Source organism: Primulina tabacum, chromosome 1, assembly GCF_025594145.1.
Source record: "Primulina tabacum isolate GXHZ01 chromosome 1, ASM2559414v2, whole genome shotgun sequence".
Lineage (NCBI taxonomy): Eukaryota > Viridiplantae > Streptophyta > Magnoliopsida > Lamiales > Gesneriaceae > Primulina > Primulina tabacum.
In genome coordinates, this window is record NC_134550.1 from 27,548,324 (window position 1) to 27,566,945 (window position 18,622).

Below are 18,622 nucleotides of genomic sequence, written 5' to 3' on the forward strand. Positions count from 1 at the left end.
CAGGAAGCACGCAGTGATTGCTCATTTGTCGGTACATAGACCGCTGCAGGCAGAGATTTATAGGTTTGAGCTTGCAGTCTACGCCAGGGGCAATTCCCCAAATCTTGCTACTCTGACAGTACAGCCGACTTTGAGAGACAGAATTCGGGCAGGGCAGACTTCTGATGAGCAGTTGCAGAAGTGGAGATAGAGGGATGAGGCTAATGGACAGAGACTGTATACAGTGTGGATGGAATAGCCAGATATAGAGACCGACTGTGGGTTCCTGACAGTGATTCCTGAGAGCAGATATCTTGAGAAAGGCCCACAGAACCCTTATTCTATCCATCCAAGGAGTACGAAGATGTATAAAGATCTTTAGTCTCTTTATTGGTGGCCAGACATGAAGAGAAATATTCTACGATTTGTCTCCGAGTGTTTGACATGTCAACAGGTCAAGGCAGAGTATCAGAGACCTACAGGGAAGCTTAGACCACTCCCTATTCCCGAGTGGAAATGGGAGAACATCACCACAGATTTCGTGACAGGACTTCCAAGGACGACTGGTGGATATAATGTCTTATGGGTTATCGTTGATCGGCTCACTAAAACAGCTCATTTCCTACCGATCAAGAAGAATTTCACCATGAGTTAGTACGCATACTTTTACATCAGAGAGATAGTCAGATTGCATGGGATTCCAGTGTCCATCGTGTCAGACAGGGATATGAGGTTTACGTCTACATTCTGGAAGAGTATACACCAAGCCTTGGGTACTAAGCTGCAATTCAGTACTGCCTTCCATCCTCAGACAGACGGACAGTCAGAGAGGGTGATTCAGATCCTGGAGGACCTACTTAGAGCTTGCATGATCGACTTCCAGGGCAGCTGGGAGCCTCTTGTGGAGTTCACGTAAAAAAACAGTTATCAGGCATCTATCGGTATGGCTCCTTATGAGGTATTGTATGAGAGGAAGTGTAGGTCTCCAGTGTATTGGATGAGGTAGGAGAGAGTGCAGAGTTGGGACCGGATATTGTCAGGCAGACCGCAGAGTTAGTGGTCAGGATTCGGGACAGGATGAGGACCTTGAGTTAGCGGCACCGAGATCTTGATTTTGCCATAGGAGATCATTTATTTGTAAAGGTCGCATCGATGAAGGGTGTGATGAGATTTGGGAAGAATGGCAAGCTTAGTCCAAGCTACATAGGGCTGTTTGAGATTCTGGAGAGAGTGGAGACACTTGCAAACATAGTTGCATTACCGCCGAATCTGGCGGGAGTTCGTAATGTATTCCATGTCTCCATGCTACGGAAGTACATGTCGAATCCTTCACATGTATTAAACTATGAGCCGTTACAGCTGACACTAAACCTGTCATTCGAGGAGAGGCCCACTCAGATACTGGACAGACAGGAGAGGAGGCTCCGGAACAAGGTGATCCATATGGTCAAATTCAAGTGGCTGAATCATTCCGAGGAGGACACTACTTGGGAGACTGAGGCCGAGATGAGGAGTTGCTGCCCGGAGTTATTCGGTATGTCTTAAATTTCGAGGGCGAAATTTTATTTTAAGGTGGCAGAGTTGTAAGGTCCAGGAAATTTAAAGTACGTAACCTGAATGCATTAAATCTAGGGTTTTTATTTAAATTATGTGTTTAATGATTTTATGCATTTAATGCATAATTATTGCATGGTTAGGATTTGTTTCACGATATTTAATGAAAATTATTTATTTTTATCTATATCGTCCCCAGTCTCTTTTCCCCAGCTTATTATTGAATATTCAGTTAAAATCCTTAAATTTCATGAAATCATGTTATATAATCATTTAATCATGCAATTATACCTTTAATCATATAATACACATCATGCAAGCATTTAAAATCATTTAAATAAAATTATTATGTAATTTAATTCATTTTCATGTATGTGGTTTACGTAGGTTGATTTTTGGACGTTACAAATCCTCCCCCCCTTAAATAAAATTTCGTCCTCGAAATTAAGACGTAACGAATAATTCGGGATATCGACTCCTCATATATGACTCCGTCTCCCAAGTGGCTTCTTCCTCCGAGTGATTTAGCCATTTGACTTTGACCATCTTTATCACCTTGTTTCGCAATTTCCTTTCTTGTCTACCCAAGATTTGAGTAGGCTTCTACTCATATCACAGATTTGGTGTGAGTTGCAGTGGCTCATAGTTCAGCACCTGTGAAGGGATTGACATGTACTTGCGAAGCATCAATATGTGGAAGACATTGTGAATTCCTACAAGATTAGGTGGCAACGCCACTCGATATGCTAATGCTCCCACCCTTTCGAGTATCTCAAATGGTCCAATGAATATTGGACTAAGTTTGTCTTTCTTTTCAAATCTCATAACACCCTTCATAGGTGCTATTTTTATGAACACGTGATCATCTACTGCAAACTCGAGATCTCGTCTCCTTTTGTCCGCGTAGCTTTTCTGTCGACTTTGAGTAGTTCTCATTCTTTCTCGGATCTTGGCTACCATTTGTGCAGTGTGCTGAACATTCTCAGGTCCTAATGTAGCTCTTTCTCATACCCCATCCCAGTGGATGGGTGATCTAAATTTCCTTCAGTAGAGCGCCTTGTATGGAGCCATTCCTATAGATTATTGATAACTGTTATTGTAGGTGAACTCTACCAGAGGCAGTTTCGATTCCCAACTCCCTTGGAAATCGATCACGCATGCTCGGAGTAGATCCTCTAATATTGTATGACTCTCTCAGACTGACCGTCGGTCTGAGGATGAAATGCGGTACTAATTAGTAGTTTAGTACCCAATGCTGCATGTAGGCTCTTCCAAAATGATGAAGCGAAACGTGTATCTCGGTCTGACACTATAGACACTGGAATACCATGCAGTCTACCTATCTCTCGAATATATAACTCCGCATATTGAGTCATGGAAAAAGTCGTCTTCACTTGTAGTAAATGTGCGGATTTAGTAAGACGGTCTACTAGCACCCAAATGGCATTGAGTCCATTCACTGTCTTTGGTGATCCTACCACGAAATCCATAGTAATATTCTCCGCTTCCATTCGGGAATGGGAAGTGGTCGAAGCATTCTCGCCGATCTTTGATGCTCTGCCTTCAGTTGTTGACATGTGAAGTATTCGGATACAAAACGCATAATATCTCGCTTCATTCCTTGCCACCAATATAGAAGTTGCAAGTCCTTGTATATCTTGGTACTCCCGAGATGAACTGAATAAGGAGTACTGTTGACTTCTGTCATGATGTCAACTCTAAGTGAATCTCCACTAGGAACCCAAAGTCGACATCGATACTTAACAATGTCATCTTCGACTAAATATAACATTCTGCCCTTCGACTCATCTCGCCGTCTCCATTTCTGTAGTTTCTCATCATCAGACTGTCCGGCTCGAATACTATCTCGTAAAGTAGACTGTACTGTCAAAGTAGCGAGATTAGGGGACTCACCCCTAGCATAAACTTCAAGATCAAAGCGCTGAATTTCCACTTGTAGAGGCTTCTGTACTGATAAATATGCCAAAACTGTCCCATTTCTACTCAAAGAAATCGCAATTACATTAGCTTTTTCGGGACGGTAGCTAATGTCACAGTCGTAGTCTTTAACAAGCTCTAGCCACCATCTTGGTCTCGTATTCAAATCCCTTTGGGTGAAAAAATACTTAAGGCTTTTATGGTCTGTGAATTTTTTTAACACAATGTGGCCTAAAAATGTCACCCTCACTAGCCAAAACTCGCACTTTCTGAATTTTGCATATAATTTCTGCTCTCGTAGAACTTGCAAGGTCATCCTCAAATGTTGTTCATGCTCCTCACGACACGCTTTTTTATGTAATCCATCTCCTTAACCCTCAACTGGTGATATCCAGACCTAAGATATATCTTTGAAAATACCGAGGTTCCTTTCTTTTGATCAAATAAATCTTCGATTCGAGGTAATTGATACTTGTTCTTCACTATCACTCTATTCAACTCTATGTACTCGATGCATAGTCTCATGCTCCCATCATTTTTCTTAACAAATAACACTGGCTCGCCCCATGGAGAGAAACTAGGGCGAATAAATCCCTTGTCTAGCAGCTCTTGAATTTGATCTTTTAATTCCTTCATTTCAGCATGTGCTAATTGATATGGTGCCTTATAGATAGGCTTTGTACCAGGCATCAACTCAATAACAAATTCAACTTCTCTTTCAAGTGGAATATCATAAACATCTTCAGGAAACACGTCCGAAAATTCCTTAACTACCTCCACATCCTCAATAGATTGACTGTCAATGTCGGATGCAGATATAATACTGGCAAGAAAACCTTGGCAAACCTTTTGAATAAGCTTCCTTGCACGCATGCATGAAATGATATGTGGCATTTGATTGTTTTGTGCAGCCTCAAAGATGAACACTTTCCCCTCGGGCGGTCTAATAGATATTGTCCTACACTGAAATTCAATAGTAGTCACATTCAATGTGAGCCAATCCATGCCAAAATAATGTCAAACTCGGGCATCGGTAGCACAATAATGTCCGCTCGTATAATATTCTTTTGTAATTTTAGTTCCACATTCTTAACCATGCTACTAGAGACCATATGCTCGCCTGAAGGTACTGTAACTCTGAATCCTGACTCCACAGCTACTGGTAAGATTCCCAATTTCTTCACGAAGGATTTAGATATGAAAGAATGTGTAGCTCCGGAGTTTAATAAAGCGTAGGTAGCTATTCCCGCTAGCAATATTTGTCCTGTAATAAGCGTAGTGTATAGCTCCGCTTGCTTAGTATGCATCACATATGCCCTTCCAGTCGTGGGTTGCTTGAGCTTCGGGCAATCCCCAGTTTTGTGTCCCATCTCTCCACACTTGAAGAACTTGTAGGTTTCCCCACATGCACTTGCCATAATGTTGACGATTGCACTACTTTCACTATGGCTTCTCTGCTGTCTTTGGGACATTTTATTTAGACGGTTGTCCTTGTTTTTTCGATTGTCCCGGCCGCTTAGGTGGTCCCGTTAATGGTTTCTTACTCTGCTGACTCAATTGCTGATTAGCTTTCTGAGCACGATTCCTTTTTCGCTGCATCTCCCATTCAATATCCTTAAGTGACTGCTCAGATCTAAAAGCTTTGGCAACGGCAGTAGTATAATGTAATGCCCGAGATTTTGATTATCGTAACCTGAAATGATTTGTTGATAATTGATGTGATTATAGACGAAACAGATCAGACTAGGAAAGCCGAAAAGAGGATTGGAATTATGTGCGAGGATGAGCCCTCGCGCATATGCGCGACCCCGCCGGGCGCATATGCGCGAGATAGGCAGAGGACCTCGTGCATATGCGCGACTTTGACCGGCGCATATGCGCGTGAGGGTGGCAGAGAGTTGTGAAGAACCTCGCGCATATGCGCCGAGTGAGGGCGCACATATGCGCGAGTTGCTGTGATGCTACGCGCCGAGACATATTGTCTCGCGCATATGCGCCGAGGTAGGTCGCGCATATGCGCGAGACGTGCAGCAGCTAGAGTTAGCCACTTGGTCATGGCATGCAGGATATATATATTACCAAAGTACAATTCCCTCATTTAATTGCTGCAGAAGAAAGAACGAAGCTCCCGAGAGAAATTCAAGTTCTTGACCATAGAATTTGGTTTGCGGGAAATCTGTCCGTCCGATTTTCAATCCAACTTCGATATTGTGATTCTCGCGACAAGAGTTTCAACTGGACGTAAGTGTTACTACGTTTTGTTATGTTTTGAAATTATGATATTGAAGGAATCGGATATGATTCATATATGGTGTTTCTAACATGTTAGACATCGTATAATCGAAACAGGACTGAAGAACGGATACCGTATAGAATTGTTATGATTTTCAGAGTTGATTTGATTGAGATTGATATCAGATTTGTACAGTGATTGATCATGAGTTGTGAGAATTGATATCTGTTGATTTGTATTGCTGGGTATATTGAGATTGTGCAGCTATGCTGTTGAAACAGAATTTGATTGAGAGGTATAAATCAATGTTGATCTGGGATTGCACAACTCGAGTTTGATTTAACTTGAGTTTCCCAAAATCACATACTGAATTGTCATTGCCTTGATATGTTGCAATGTTTGAGATTGATATGCTTATTCTATTGATTTATAGTAAAGCATGAGTTAGAGTCTTGGGCAGATGTGCCTAGTCTTTGGCAGAACCGCCAAGTCACTGGACTTTTGGGTATATATCGATGTGCTTAGAAGTAGATCGACTTCTATTGCAGATATTCAATATAGATAGCCAAAGTCTGGGAATAAGAACATACCACCATCTGGCTGGGGAGAGTATGTGGGAGAATGTTGCGTTCTTATTCAACCGGGATCCCTAGATTAGAGATGAGTCGAGTGTGAAATGACGAGTCCAGAGTTTTATTTACAGCTTTATATCGATACATGTCTTTCTGATTTGATACATGTTATTGATATCTGTTTCATGCTTTTATATCTGTTTATATGATTGCATGTATACATTGTTTATACTGGGATGTATTTCTTACCGTGAGTTATCCGGCTGTTGTCTTGTTTGTATGTGTGCATGACAACAGGTGGGGCATGATCAGGGTCAAGAATAGGATAAGAGAGGATAAGTTAGCGTGGAGATCCGGACCAGAAGTAGAATAGGATCAGCACTTGATATTTAGTGATCGAATCCTAGCTTGATAGGAATGTATTTAGTACAAGACCTGTACTTTTACTTTTGATATGTATATCAGATTGATTACAGTATGTTTCCGCATTTGTAATTTAAAAAAAAAAATTAGACCCTGTTTATTTAATTGATTTAATTATTCCCAAAAAATGATTAAGAAATTAATTAGCGTCCGGGTCCCCACAGCAGGTGGTATCAGAGCAGTAGGTTACCTTAGACTAAGATAGGATCTAGTGAGCGGGGTAGAATGAGTTTTCTTCCTTGCTTTGGCTTGCTAGCATGTTTACTGCTTTAATACATGTTTACCTGAATATCTGATTTGATTGGTAACGTGTATTATTTAGAATGAATCAGAACAGATTCTTGATCAGCAGTAAGATGATCAGAGGAGGACTGAAACATGTTTGTTGTATTTGGTTGCTAACCCTTTTGGTAATCAGATATACCTCCTCGAAGAGTACCAGAACAGGGTAGTACTTCTGCAAATCCGATGGATGTGACATCTACACTGATGGAAACGTTACTGAAGAGGTTTCAGTCGTTCAAACCGCCAACCCTGAAAGGAACAGAGACTTCTGTTGACTGTGAGTGTTGGTTAGATGATATTGAGATGTTGTTTGATTCCTTGGATTAAAAGATGAGCGCCGAGTCTGATTGATTGGGCACCAGTTGCATGACATTGCAAAGAACTGGTGGATTACGACAAAGAGAGCATTGGAGCATCGAGGTACGAATATCACTTGGAATGTCTTTAAAGCTGAGTTTTATCAGAGATTTTTCCCAGTGTCGTACAGGAAAAACAAAGGGGCAGAGTTTGCCAATCTGAGACAGGGTCAGTTGAACATTGAAGAATATGTGGCCAAGTTCTCTTCCTTGTTGCGTTTTTCTCCACATATGGCTGAGAATGATGAAGCTGTTGCTGATCAGTTCATCTATGGGCTAAATCCCGAGATTTTTACATTGGTGAACACAGGGCGACCGAATAACTTTACTGATGCTCTGAATAGAGCCAAAGGAGCGGAAGCCGGTCTAATGAGACAGAAAGGAGCTTCTTATGTTCCTCCATCACCGAGACCACAGCAACCACCTCCCAGATTTGAGGGTGGTAGCAGCAGTGGTGGAAAGAAAGATTTCTTGAAAGCCCGAGGAAAGCATTTCAAGAAGTCAGGGAGTAGTTCATCTAGCTCTGGTGGTTTCCGACAGAGCCAAAGCTATACTGGGGTGTATTGCAGAACTTGCGGAGGGAGACATCCGACAGAGCAATGTCAAGGAGTGTCTGGTAGTTGCAACATTTGTAGACAGCAGGGAAATTTTGCAAGAGTATGTCCACAGAGAGGTTCCCAAAGATCCTAGGGAGCAGAATCATTTGGATCAGTGGCTCAGACTGATAGAGGATCATCATCTGTTCATTCCTTTCAGCCACCACCGACGACTCCACAGTCACAGCCGAGGCCAGGAGGAAGGCAGACTGTGGGCCAGTCTCCGAGACAGCAAGCCAGAGTATTTGCTTTGATAGAGGAGCAAGCCTAGGAAGCACCAGATGATGTTGGTGCAGGTAACTGTTTATTATGTGGTTATCCTGCTTATGTATTGATAGATACGGTGCTTCTCATACATTTATATCTGAACGATTTGCATTGAGTCATGCATTTCCTGTTGAGTCGTTATCTGCTGTAGTGTCTGTCTCTTCTCCTTTGGGGACATGTTTGATATCAGTGAATTCTGTTAAACATTGTAAGCTACAGTATGACGGCTATGAGATTGAGTTATATTGTATCGTACTTGGGTTGTCTGATTTTGATTGTATTATCGGTATTGATATGCTGACCAAGTACAGAGCTACTGTTAATTGTTTCCATAAGATTGTGAGATTCAGACCTGAGATGGCTGACTAATGAAAATTTTACGGTAAGGGTTCTAGATATAGAATTCCTTTGATATCTGCTATGTCTATGACTCGATTATTACAGAAAAGAGCAGAGGGTTTCCTTGTGTATTCAGTTGATTTACTGAAATCGAGCCCATCATTGGCTGATTTGCCAGTGGTTTGTGAGTTTGCTGATGTCTTCCTAGATGAGATTCCGGGTTTGCCTCCGATTCGAGAGATGAATTTCACCATTGAATTGGTACCATGTACAGTTCCGATTTCTAGAGCTCCGTACAAAATGGCACCAATCGAATTGAAAGACTTGAAAGAGCAGTTGGAGGTTTTACTGGCCAAGGGTTACATCAGACCGAGTTTTTCACCTTGGGGTGCTCCAGTATTGTTCGTGAGAAAGAAAGACGGTTCAATGAGACTCTGCATTGATTACCGACAACTGAACAAGGCTACGGTAAAGAACAAATACCCTTTGCCTCGTATTGATGATTTATTTGATCAGTTGTGGAGTTTTTCTATTTATTCCAAGATCGATCTGAGATCTGGATATTATCTGCTGAGAGTCAGAGATTCTGATATCTCGAAGACAGCGTTCAGAACCAGGTATGGACATTATGAGTTTATTGTCATGCCGTTCGGTTTGACAAATGATCCAGCTGTATTTATGGGTCTGATGAACCGTATATTCCAGAGATATCTTGATGATTTTGTTATTATATTCATTGATGACATTTTGATATATTCGAAAAATATGATTGATCATGCTGAGCATTTTAGGATTGTGTTGTGAACTCTGAGAGCTGAAAAACTGTATGCTAAACTGTCGAAATGTGAATTCTGGTTGAGACAGGTTGTATTTCTGGGTCATATTATATCCGAAGATGGTATTTCTATTGATCCTAGCAAGGTTGAGGCTGTGATCAGTTGGCTGAGACCGACATCTGTGCCAGAGATACGCAGTTTTATGGGTTTGGCAGGGTATTACAGGCGATTTATTAAAGATTTCTCGAGTATTGCTAAACCTATTACTCAGCTGACTCAGAAAAATGCACCGTTTATTTGATATGAAGACTGTAAGTCCAGTTTTCTTGAGTTAAAGAAGAGACTGACCAGTGCTCCGATCTTGACTATTCCATCAGGTAGTGGTGACTTTGTTGTTTATTGTGATGCGTCTCACAGAGGATTGGGTTGTATTTTGATGCACCGAGGACATGTGATCACTTATGCCTCAAGATAGTTAAAGCCACACGAGACTTGCTACCCAATTCATCATCTTAAATTGGTGGCCATTGTATTTGCACTGAAGATATGGCGACATTACCTATATGCTGAGAAGTTTGAGATTTATTCTGATCATAAAAGCTTGAAATATCTGTTTTCACAGTCAGAGTTGAATATGAGGCAGCGAAGATGGCTTGATTTACGGAAAGATTTTGATTGTGAAATCAAATACTATCCGGAAAAGTCCAATGCTGCAGCTGATGCACTGAGTCGAAAGGTATGTTCCTTATCCTTATCGACGATTGGTGTTTCGAATTTGATAGAAGATTGCTATTTGTCTGGATTAGTATTTGAGGCAGATTGTAAACCATTGAGATTATATGCTGTCCAAGTCGAACCAGAGCTGATTTTGAGACTTAAAGCGGCTCAGAAAGTTGATCATAGTGTGCAGAATTCGATATCGATGGTCAGAGCAGGGCATCGATCAGAATATGAGGTACGTGACAGTGTATTATATGTGAATAATCGTCTTGTTGTGCCAGATGTTTCAAAGTTGAAACGACAGATATTATCAGAAGCGCATAGCAGTCGATTCAGTATTCATCCTGGTGGCAGAAAAATGTATAATGATTTGAAAAGATAGTTTTGGTGGAAACAGATGAAACTGATATTGCTGAATTTGTATCCAAGTGTCTGAATTGCCAACATGTGAAAGCAGAAAGAAAGAAACCAGGAGGACTGTTACAAAGCTTATCTATTCCTGAATGGAAATGGGATCACATTTCCATGGATTTTGTAACGAAGCTACCGAGATCCTCCCGAGGTTGTGATGCGATTTGGGTCGTGATTGACAGATTGACCAAATCCGCATGTTTTATTCCGTACAAGATGACGTACAGACATGACCAGATGGCAGAGATCTATGTCAGAGAGGTGGTCAGATTGCACGGAGTGCCAAAGTCGATTGTTTCAAACCGTGATCCTCGGTTTACTTTGCACTTCTGGCAGAGTTAGCAGCAGGCTCTAGATACGAAGTTACATCTGAGTACCGCATATCATCCACAGACTGACGGAGAGTTAGAGCGGACTATCCAGACCCTGGAGGATATGCTTAGAGCTATAGTGCTTGATTTTAGCACTAATTGGCAGGATACATTGCCACTTTGTGAGTTTTCGTACAACAACAGCTATCAGATGAGTATTGAGATGGCACCGTTTGAAGCGTTGTACGGTAAGAAATGCAGATCCCCGCTTTATTGGGACGATGTCTCTGAGATTCTTGAGATTGGATCTGATATGATTAGAGATATGACTGAAAAAGTGAAGCTGATTCAGAAAAGGATGAAGGCAGCTCAAGACAGACAGGCCAAATATGTCAATATTCGACGTAGACCGTTGGTATTTGAGGCAGGAGAGCGAGTATTCTTGAAGATTTCTCCTTTCAGAGGCGTGGTCAGATTTTGCAAGAAAGGGAAGTTGTCTCCACGTTATATTGGGCCGTATGAGATTCTCGAGAAGATAGGAGATCGTGCCTATCGACTCGCATTACCGCCTTCTTTATCTAGAATACATGATGTTTTTCATGTATCGTTATTGAGGAAATATCTGTCTGATGCTTCACATATTATTCAGCCAGACGAGGCCGAACTGGATGAGACTCTGAGTTACTTTGAAAAGCCGATCCAGATTCTAGATCTTAAAGAAAAGCAGCCCAGAATGAAGACTATTGCGCTTTTGAAAGTTCAGTGGAGTCGTCATGGCATTGAAGAAGCTACCTGGGAGACAGAGTCAGACATGAGACAAAGATTCCCAGAATCATTTCATTGATGTGAGTATTCTTATTTAGCTTCAATTCCACATTCCTTATTGTATCTGATCTGGTATCTGATTTGATTGCCGGTGATTTCGGGGACGAAATAATATCTTAGGGGGGAGAAATGTAATGCCCGAGATTTTGATTATCGTAACCTGAAATGATTTGTTGATAATTGATGTGATTATAGACGGAACGGATCAGACCAGGAAATCCGGAAAGAGGATTGGAATTATGTGCGAGGATGAGCCCTCGCGCATATGCGCGACCCCGTCGGGCACATATGCGCGACCCCGTCGGGCACATATGCGTGAGATAGGTAGAGGACCTCGCGCATATGCGCGACATTGACCAGCGCATATGCGCGAGGGTGGCAGAGAGTTGTAAAGAACCTCGCGCATATGCGCCGAGTGAGGGCGCACATATGCGCGAGTTGCTGTGATGCTACGCGCCGAGACATATTGTCTCGCGCATATGCGCCGAGGTAGGTCGCGCATATGCGCGAGATGTGCAGCACCTAGAGTTAGCCACTTGGTCATGGCATGCAGGATATATATATTACCAAAGTACAATTCCCTCATTTAATTGCTGCAGAAGAAAGAACGAAGCTCCCGAGAGAAATTCAAGTTCTTGACCATAGAATTTGGTTTGCGGGAAATCTGTCCGTCCGATTTTCAATCCGACTTCGATATTGTGATTCTCGCGACGAGAGTTTCAACCGGACATAAGTGTTACTACGTTTTGTTATGTTTTGAAATTATGATATTGAAGGAATCGGATATGATTCATATATGGTGTTTCTGACATGTTAGACATCGTATAATCGAAACAGGACTGAAGAATGGATACCGTATAGAATTGTTATGATTTTCAGAGTTGATTTGATTGAGATTGATATCAGATTTTGTACAGTGATTGATCATGAGTTGTGAGAATTGATATCTGTTGATTTGTATTGCTGGGTATATTGAGATTGTGCAGCTATGCTGTTGAAACAGAATTTGATTGAATTCTGATTATATCCAGTATTGATTTGAGTGGTGTATTGATATTGTATTCCACGTTATTGTCATTGCCAGATTGAGTATTGATAGATTTGGATTCGAGACATCGACTTCGTCAGAACAACAGAAAGAAAGGTATAAATCAATGTTGTTCTGGGATTGCACAACTCGAGTTTGATTTAACTTGAGTTTCCCAAAATCACATACTGAATTGTCATTGCCTCGATATGTTGCAATGTTTGAGATTGATATTCTTATTCTATTGATTTATGGCAAAGCATGAGTTAGAGTCTTGGACAGATGTGCCTAGTCTTTGGCAGAACCGCCAAGTCACTGGACTTTTGGGTATATATCGATGTGCTTAGAAGTAGATCGACTTCTATTGCAGATATTCGATATAGATAGCAAAAGTCTGGGAATAAGAACGTACCACTATCTGGCTGGGGAGAGTAGGTGGGAGAATGTTGCGTTCTTACTCAACCGGGATCCCTAGATTAGAGATGAGTCGAGTCTGAAATGACGAGTCCAGAGTTTTATTTACAGCTTTATATCGATACATGTCTTTCTGATTTGATACATGTTATTGATATCTGTTTCATGCTTTTATATCTGTTTATATGATTGCATGTATACATTGTTTATACTGGGATGTATTTCTCACCGGAGTTATCCGGCTGTTGTCTTGTTTGTATGTGTGCATGACAACATGTGGGACATGATCAGGGTCAAGAAGAGGATAAGAGAGGATAAGTTAGCGTGGAGATCCGGACCAGAAGTAGAATAGGATCAGCACTTGATATTTAGTGATTGAATCCTAGCTTGATAGGAATGTATTTAGTACAAGATCTGTACTTTTACTTTTGATATGTATATCAGATTGATTACAGTACGTTTCCGCATTTGTAATTTAAAAAAAAAAATTAGACCCTGTTTATTTAATTGATCTAATTATTCCCAAAAAATGATTAAGAAATGAATTAGCGTCCGGGTCCCCACATATAATCAGCAGGGATCAATTAGCATCATATCGCGACGGATTGGGGGCCTCAGTCCATCAAGGAAGTGTCATAATTTCTCAGCCGCATCATTCGCAATCAAGGGCACAAAATGACAGCCCCTATCAAACTTCTGAACAAACTCAGCAACAGATAAAACCCCTGACGGAGACTCATAAACTCTCTCTTAAACATAGAATGGACATCAGATGTGAAATACTTGTCGTAGAATACACTCTTGAATTCCTCACGAGTTAATGTCGCTAGATTCACTCCTCGTTCCGCTCCCTCCCACCATAAAGAAGCGTCGCCCTTCAGCAGATAGATGGTACAATGAACTCGGTCAGCGTCCGCCATATTCATATAACGAAAAATAACCCCCAAAGATCGAATTCATCCCTCAGCAACAAATGGATCAGTAGTGCCACGAAAATCCTCAGGGTTCATCCTCATAAATTGCACATAGATAGCTTCCGGTTGTCCCACGGACCAATTCCCATGTGTTGCTCTAGTAGAGGAGCCATACCCGCTAGTACACGGGCACTAGCATCCTGATTAGGTGGAGGCTATGGAATCTCCTCCTCTTGTCTACTCCCATTATCCCTACGTAGAACTCGTCTAGGAGGCATCTGTGTACAATACGTCCCAACCACATGACCAACATGCAATTAATATTTTAAAATAACATGCATCTATCCTCTATATCATGCATCATGAAAGCATTAAAGAATTTTAGCATATAAAATATAAAGCAGTAAAAACTTACATATTTGAGGCATGACTTCTAGAGCTTCTCAGAGTGACAGTACACAACCCTTTGGAGATCTTTCGCTATGATACCAACTCAAACTACCCTTACTTTTTACATTACAATTCTACTAATTTTTTTTTCCATTAATTCAAAAATCACCATTTATAAATAACTTAAAATTTCCATAAATAAAAATAATTTAACAATTTAAATCTCAAGTGCATAAAATCGTCAATTACCGATTTTAAACTTTTAAAATCTCTAATAAAATCCTTAACAAAATCTTTTAAACTTTGCCTATCAATTTAGTGCGGAAATAAATGTCCCTCGAGAATGTACTGCCGTACTCAATCCACTCAAGCGTCAGCGCCTCCCTCAATATCATCACCTGCAGCATTCAAACCTAGTGGGTCTAATGACTCAGCACGTTCTAAACATGAGTAGCAAATATAACATATACAAGCACATGCATTAAAATCATACTTTTGTTTAAAATAACTTTAAAGCATAAATAAATAAATAATGTATCGTAAAATCATAAAATCGTAAAGCTTTGCATCGTTTATCATTTTGGGTGAAGTTTGATCCTTGAAAGTGACTAGTCTTTTATCCTCTGGTCGACCGATCAGTCTTAGCTCACCATAGCGCATGGGGACGGGCACTAGGCACTGTCATAGAAATACGATCGTCGGGCTCCCTCTGGGGCCTTGTCTCGTAAACGGGCTCCCTCTGAGCCTTTTACCTCACGACAGTTTCATAAAATTATCAGTTCACCGTTCCTTGTTAAAACGGATCCCCCACATATCCTATATCATTTTTTCACAATCAATTAACACCCCTCAAAACATTTTTTGTAACGTCCCAAAAATTTGAAGGTCCATGTGAACCACATGCATGCAAGTTATTAAATTTCTTATGTATTTTATTTAAATGATTTTGGACGCATGAATGATATTTTGAGTGACTAAATGAGTAATTATGTAATTTTGCCAGATTCCATAATTTAAATATTTTCAGGTAAATATCGGTGGTTAGCTGGGACGGAGGACTGGAGAAAATTAAGGTGCAAAAGATTTAAAAGATAAAATTTTATTTTTAGTTGAGAAAATAATTATTTTAAATAATTTAAGAATTATGGAATTTTTAAGGTCAAATTTAAATTAATTGATGGGACCAAGGAATTTTATGTATTTTATAAGGGGATTTTTGGAAATATATATTTTAATCTTTTAATTTAAGCCTATTGATTTTATTAATTTTAATGAGCCTAATTTATTAGTTAAAAAAATTAGTGTTGATTAAGCTCATTAATTAAAAATTTAAAAAGCCTTTTTGTTTTTTCTATTTATTTAAAACTAAACCCACACACACCCACCTAAACACCTACACACATAAACATACCGAAACACACACTACGTTACGTAAAAAGTGAATTGAAGAGAGGAGCAGCGGCCGAATCCTTTTCCTTGGCCAAGGGAGTTTTGACATTTTTTTTCTCTATCGTTCTTCGACTTCCTTCCTTGTTCTTCCTTCTATCAACGATCACTCGAATCTCATGCATTCCAAGGTGGGTTTTTGGTGGGGTTTTGACAAGAGAAAATGGTAGGAACAAAATAGAAATCGTCCTCTGTTCTTCGCCGACTATCACCCTTACGATATTTGTATTTTGAGCATTTTAAACACGAAAGCACGCCTTAATATTTATTTTTATAATCTATCACACCATATTATATGTTTGATGTATGTTTGCATGAAAAATATGAAACACTACCTTGTATTTTCGTTTTTATGTCTTATTATGCAAAAAACTAGAGTTTTCTTTTTTTAAAACTCTTCATAATGATGCACAAAGGGGCTTCCATGGTAGGAGTACTTGAAGAGATGTTTTTCCACATGTTTAAGGGTTCCTAGGTGTACGTCTAAAGGTTGGAAAAATTAGGGTAAGAGGATGAACAAAAATTGGGTTTCTATGGGCTAGGGTTTGCGTTTTTCGTCCTGGGCAAGGGATTCTACTAGCTGCTGTTTGGGAGGTGTTCAGGGTTCCTAAGGGAGGCTAGTAATGGACCTAGATGGGCGGTGCAAGGGCTGGACATGGGGCACATAGGTTGCACGTCGTTTTTGGGGCGTATAGTGCATGAAGGGGGGTGGCTTAGGGCTGGAGGTTCTAGGAATTGTAGGCTCGTTCCAGTAGGATTTATATGGTGTGGTCTAGGTCCTTGGATTGTTGGTTAGGGTCTGGATGTTATGGTTATGGCCTAGGCTTGAAGGAAACCATGGTAGGTTAGATTAGGCTTTTCCAAAAATGAGTAGAATTTTCCAGCAAGGTTTTAGGCTTGTTCAATGGTTATGATAGGCTTGATTTTTGCCAAATATGGGTTATTTAGGTGTTATTAAGCTTTGATTCAATTTTAGTTAAGTTTCGAGTTCATACGAGTCAAAACCGAGTTGTACGTCTTAGTTTAAATATGAATCGAGGAACCTATCGAAAAGCTAAGTTTTAAGCCTAAGGAATATTTATGAGAGTGTTTTAACGTTATATGTTAAGTTTGGAATGATTTGGGATGTCGTTTAGAGGTCTAAGGATAAATACAAAAAATTATGCTTATAGGGGTAAAACGATCATTTTATACCTAGATATTAGTAAACGACATGGCAATGTCCTGAATACTGTTTTATATGTTAATGTGATTATTTTAAATGTTTATGAAATTTTATGATGAAACGTTAACGTTAAAAGATATGTTGCATGCTTGGTTTAAAAGAAAAATGATATTTATATGCATGGATTTTATAAAGTGATGAGAAGATGAAATATTGAAGGATGTGAAGTAACTGTGACTAATACGAATACGATGATATGTTAATACGTAAGGCCAAGGCTCGGTTGACGGGTGAGAGTGTCGCTGATGTCCCCGCCGCCTAGTACTGTGTTTACATGTAGATGGATCCATCGCCCCAATACGAATACAAATACAAAAGTCACAATTAACAAACTGAATTCAACAAAAATGAATACGTATATGAATATGATGAAAACGAATATGTTATGATGAATATGAATTAAATTTACGATAATATGAAAATGCTTATGAAAAATGTTTATGTTTAAGATTATGCATCATTATGAAAATGTTTTACGTACAAGTATTTTCACTGTTGCATGTGTTCTGTATATGTAATACTTGTTATCAAGAATATGGTTTTCTGAGTCTTTAGACTCACTAGGTGTGATTGATGCATGTGATTATGATAATAATGATAATGGAGTTCTTGATGGTTGATTTTGCTAGACTGAAGGTGCACATAACCCGATGACCAGCGCTAGTTTTCCGCACTAGTTTATGATTTATGATTTTTAAGATTTTGTTTAAGATATTTTTACTACTTTATGATTTTGTGTGGCTTTTGAGAGGTTGTTAATTTTAGCAATTTTGCTAAGTTAGGATTTGAAAATGATTGACGATTTTATGATTTAAACTATTTCCTTTGATTTTCAAGTTTAGTGGTTGCTTTATTTTTAAAAGGGTGCAGATATTTTACATATATATTTAAGTATTTTGGCCGAATCATTGAGTGTTGTAGAAAAAAATTATAGTACTTTTTAAGAAAACGAGTAGTGGACGTTTCATTTTTCCTTTTTCCTTTTTTTTTTCCTTTTTAAAGCATAAAATATCATGACTTTCCAAATTAGCATTTTAACAGTAAAAATTGCACATTTTTATCATAAATCATAAAATATCATATTTTCGTCAAAATAATCATTTTATATCATTTATCATGCGTTATGATCCTTCGGGACGCTGCCAAGCCTTTTCGTACTACCTAGGTGTAAAATGATTGTTTTGCCCCTAGACGTAGATTTTCTCGATTTTGACTTTTACTTAATTTTATTGACTTTAGACCATCTCAAATAATTATTTGAGCTTAAATTTAATTTTTAATATTTTTGTTAGAAGTAAATTCGGGGATTTCGATTTAATTCTTTAATTACTAATTCATGAAGCATTTATTCTCGAATTAATTCAAACTTTAATATTTTATTTCCAAATTTTAAAATAGACTTTTTATACCTAAATGACCCTCGTGTACCATGAACCGACCCCCGTGGACCATGTTTCAAACCCCTTAACCATTAAACTTTAATTTCGAACCCTAAGCTACTTCCTTGAGCCACGGCTCGAGTTCACCAAGCCATCAGCAAACCACCCTTGACCATACCAGTGAAAGGGGATCGATTAAGGTGCCCGAAAGCGCAACGGAAGTTTCAAAAATTTGTTTTTCA

At 39.5% G+C, this 18,622-nt stretch overlaps 1 protein-coding gene across 1 annotated transcript; it reads right to left on the reverse strand.

Moving 5' to 3' along the window:
* Positions 1-3,789: 3,789 nt before the first annotated feature.
* On the reverse strand, positions 3,790-4,889 carry LOC142507056 (uncharacterized). Its single transcript, XM_075619492.1, has 2 exons — positions 4,566-4,889; positions 3,790-4,434 (listed from the first exon to the last, which is right to left on the reverse strand). Exons 1-2 carry the CDS (start codon positions 4,887-4,889, stop codon positions 3,790-3,792), a joined length of 969 nt encoding a protein of 322 aa, XP_075475607.1.
* Positions 4,890-18,622: the final 13,733 nt, after the last annotated feature.

What these genes read in the sequence shown, in the direction of transcription:
- LOC142507056 (XM_075619492.1), bottom strand. Translation starts at nt 4,889, where the DNA reads ATGGCAAGTGCATGTGGGGAAACCTACAAGTTCTTCAAGTGTGGAGAG. An exon ending in ATATGGTCTCTAGTAGCATG is followed by an intron (nt 4,435 to 4,565) that starts GTTAAGAATGTG and finishes ATTGAATTTCAG; the next exon opens with TGTAGGACAATATCTATTAG.